The 4,020-nt window shown below is 46.8% G+C and overlaps 1 protein-coding gene across 1 annotated transcript; it reads right to left on the reverse strand.

The window, feature by feature from the left end:
• Window positions 1-1,326: 1,326 nt before the first annotated feature.
• Window positions 1,327-2,295, reverse strand: LOC112466217. Its single transcript, XM_025034185.1, has one exon. The coding sequence runs from the start codon at window positions 2,293-2,295 to the stop codon at window positions 1,327-1,329; it is 969 nt and encodes a 322-aa protein (XP_024889953.1).
• Window positions 2,296-4,020: the final 1,725 nt, after the last annotated feature.

Below are 4,020 nucleotides of genomic sequence, written 5' to 3' on the forward strand. Positions count from 1 at the left end.
TATCATTTTTACGCGAGTCGACTAGTAATGCATTTAGTGGTGCTTGAGCTTCTGCCGCGCGAGGGATGTTGCGACGGTAAAAATTTATCATGCCGAGGAAACGGCGTAGGTCGGCGATGGTTGTGGGTTTAGGAAATTTGGTGATCGCCTCAACTTTTTCTGGGATGGGGCTGATTCCTTTACCATTTATTATATACCCGAGAAACTTTAGTTCATGAGCGCCGAACACGCATTTTTCAACATTAAGGCGGAGGTGAAACTCTTTAAGCCTTTGGAATACAATGCGTAAATGTTTAGCATGCTCCTCTGGAGAAGAGGAAGCAATTAGGATATCATCCATATAAATGAAAACAAAATCTAGATCGCCTAAGGCGCGATTTATATAACGTTGAAAGGATTGACCGGCATTACGAAGGCCAAAGGTCATAAATAAGTATTTGAATAACCCGAAAGGGGTTATGATAGCTGTTTTCTCAATGTCCTCGGGGGCCATTGGAATTTGATTATAGGCCTTATATAAGTCGAGGGATGAAAAGATTGTTTTACCGTGTAGATTAACGGAGCAGTCATGCAGGTGGGGGGTGGGGTATCTATCAGGTCGCGTGATTGCATTTACACCGCGGTAATCGCCGCACACCCGCCAGGTGCCGTCTTTTTTACGGACTAAATGAATGGGACTGGCCCATGGACTGCTAGAAGGGCGGCAAATGCCTGCTTCGACTAAAGCTCTAATCTCGGCCTTTGCGGCCTTAAGTTTATCAGGAGGAAGGCGCCTAGCGCGCGAAGCGACTGGAGGGCCGGTGGTGATAATATGATGAAACACGTCACAATTGGACGGCGGGGCGAGGGGAAGGGCTCCTGTTATTTGTGGAAATTCCTTGAGTATTTGAGAAAACTCAGAGGAAGGTTTAATCGTATTAATCGAATGTATCGGGGCCGGTTTTTTAATCGCGAGGGTATATAATTTAGTAGTGGAGTCTATAAGACGTCGTCGTTTTAAGTCTGGTATTAACCCGTAATGCGATAGTAAGTCAGCGCCAATGATGGGGTACGGAACTGCGGCAATGCAAAAATTCCATCGAATTGGCCGTCTTAAACCGAGGTCAAGCTCGCGAAGAGATTCCCCGAACGTGTCGATACGCGTATCATTTGCTGCAAAGAGCTTTAATTCAGAGGGCTTTCCCTTGATCCTATCGTTAGCGGGTACAAGAGAGATATCCGCGCCTGTATCGATAAGGAACATTTGGCCACTGGCACGATCACGGACGTGGAGACGATTAGAAATTTGAGGGCCCTTGCCGACCATCTCCGAACGGGGGGGCGGGCTTAGTTTTTTGTACTGTTCCACGTCTCATATTTTGAGCACCACGTTCGACACGAAGTCGGATTATCCGGGTATTTAGTATGAGCCGGACAGAGCGCGGGTGTGATCGCCCTGTTTGGCGAGGTTGAGGTCCTACGCCTACGGGAGTTGGATCGCGAGCGCGAGCGCGAATTTAATTCTTTTTTAAATGAAGCCATCATATTATCCATCTTTTCCATTCTTTCGATGAGTTGTTGAATCTCGGTCTTTGCAGGAGGAGGTGAATTCCCCTTAGACACGGCGGACGCATAAGGCTCATTTCCGCGAGCGCTCTCAGCCATTCGATCAGCGGCTTCGGCTATACGGTTAAGGTCGGTAACTCTCGTGGATACGAGGATCGCGCGGTGTTCGCATGGTAATTGGTCGAGAAAAATTGATCTTATTACGTTATCGTCTACATTCCCGCCATTAAGACCACGCAATCGGCTGAGGATTAGCGAAGGCTTTCCATCGGTCCCGACTTGTCCCCTTAAAAGTTTTCGTAGTTTTGTTTCATCCGAAGGCGCGTACGTCGCGATAATTCGGGCTTTAACCTGCTCATAAATATCCTCTGGGGGAGGTCTTAATTTAATTATGTCCCTTACACAATTCAATATTTCAACATCAAGTGCGGCGAGTACGGTATCGGCCATAGTGGACTGGACGGTAATTCGTGCGTTTCTCATGGAAAGTTCGGCCTGGATGAACCATAATTCTGGGTCGACTTGAGAAAACGGGGAAATCTTGGGAACCCTGTAATTATCTATACGCGGAATTTGAATGTTATTATCAATCGCATTTGAATTAACTGTATCAAGGCCCTGATCACTCCACTGGGTACGCATTTGCGCAAACTGGTCTTGTAATTGCGTAAACTGGGTTTGTAATTGCGCGAGCTGGTTTTCCGCTTCTTCCGCGCGGGCTTGGGCGGCTGTAAGAGCTGCGTTCGACATTGTTTACAAAGATATTAGCGACACAAGAGCGTTAAACGACACGAGCGTTATACGATATAAATGACGGTGCGCGGCGGATTATTATCTTACTTTACATTATTATAGCCGGGTAAATGGTGGGTAGAATCCAAAGCCCCGGTGACGATAGAACCCAAGGCGCCGGAGACGTTGGCTTCACGCATTAAATGTCTCAACAGCGAGGGAATCCAAGGCGCCGGTGTCGTTGGCTTCACGCAATCACGGCGATGACGCGATAACGACGTCGTTGATCCGTGGCACCGGCAAAGGAAGGCCGGTCGCAACCAGGAGAAGGCGGTAACGGCGGAGGTGGAGAAGGGCCGGTCGCACACCAGGAGATGGTCGTGGTAATAAGACGGTAGAACCGCTGTGGCCACCCGGGCGCCGGTAGAATCTCACGTGTCCGCTTCGTGCCTCGTGAAGAAAGCGCGGCAAAAAAGATGGCCGCCCGAATAATGTTTCGGCGCGGCGAGGCTGGCTGGCCGCAGCGTGGGCAAATAACAGCCAGGGACGCGGCACGGAAATGTACCTTGCAGCTGCGGGTAGTTCAATCCGCTACTTCTGCGTCCGTTCCTCGGGGAAGTCTGGTCCACACGAGGATTTATCTCTGACTCGGGCTTCCGGTAGCAATTTGTGCAAGAACCGTTGCGTGTTTTTTTAGTCGGGGTCACCAATGTAGGTATTTGGTACCACAGGAGGTCGATTATGCCTCCGGGTGTCGGCCTACTACCGACGTCTTGACGAGAGGTATCGAGGAATAATTACACACTCGATTACTGCTGATAATATAACACTTTATTGCAGACCACGCAACAGCCACGAGAGTCAGTATAATTCTAACGGTCGTCGAGACTCAGTTCTGCCAACCTCGTAACTCTCAACCTCTCTTGCTAGCACAGGAGAGGGGGCTGACCAATCAGAAGGGAGACAGATATGCTGCTCCCTACATTTGTTCGATTGCTGCGCCATCTCTCGCTACACGCAATACTGCTTATCCTGTCAACCTAAATGTGCTTTTGCTTAATAAAACTTTATTTTACGGAATCTTTTTTTCTAGACGTTGAATCTTAGTTTTATTTACACGATATTGTTCCTACATGTTGTCCCTACGTCGCCTTGGTGTCATTATATATATATAAACTGCAATAATTTTGTTATTGTCGTCAGATGACAGTTGTATATGCCCAAATTAGTAAAATTTTTAATTTTTTTTTGTTCCCGATATGAAATCGTACAACGCGATGTAGATTTTTGTGCATACTTTAATTCTAGACCAAAAACTTGCAATTCTGTAAAGCCAATTCAAAAATTCCTTAAAATGAAAAAATGTCGGTAACTACCGCCACTATAGGATCCCCTTAAATGTATCCATTTTAAGTATCAAATACATTCCTTTTTTAATACAACGCAACAATTTGTTTATTCCTAGTGTGAGCTTTCACTGAAAACCCGACCTTAGCGGTATATGATTAAACAATGTATACATGTAAAAGTATAAGAAAATTAAAACTAATCTTCGTCCCGTGGACTCTTATGGCCGTTCGCCTGCGACTTTCGATTTCGCTCTATTTCTCTCGTTGTCAAAAAGAAGCGCGAATGTACAAACTCACCCAAAACGAATGCGCGCGAGTATAGGTAGAATTCCTGAGGACACTCGGCATTGATCCCTGGACGCGCAAGCATCGACCGGTGTATCTTCACCTACTT

Source organism: Temnothorax curvispinosus, unplaced genomic scaffold (assembly GCF_003070985.1).
Source record: "Temnothorax curvispinosus isolate PA1 unplaced genomic scaffold, ASM307098v1 QBEX01001525.1, whole genome shotgun sequence".
Classification (NCBI taxonomy): Eukaryota; Metazoa; Arthropoda; class Insecta; order Hymenoptera; family Formicidae; genus Temnothorax; species Temnothorax curvispinosus.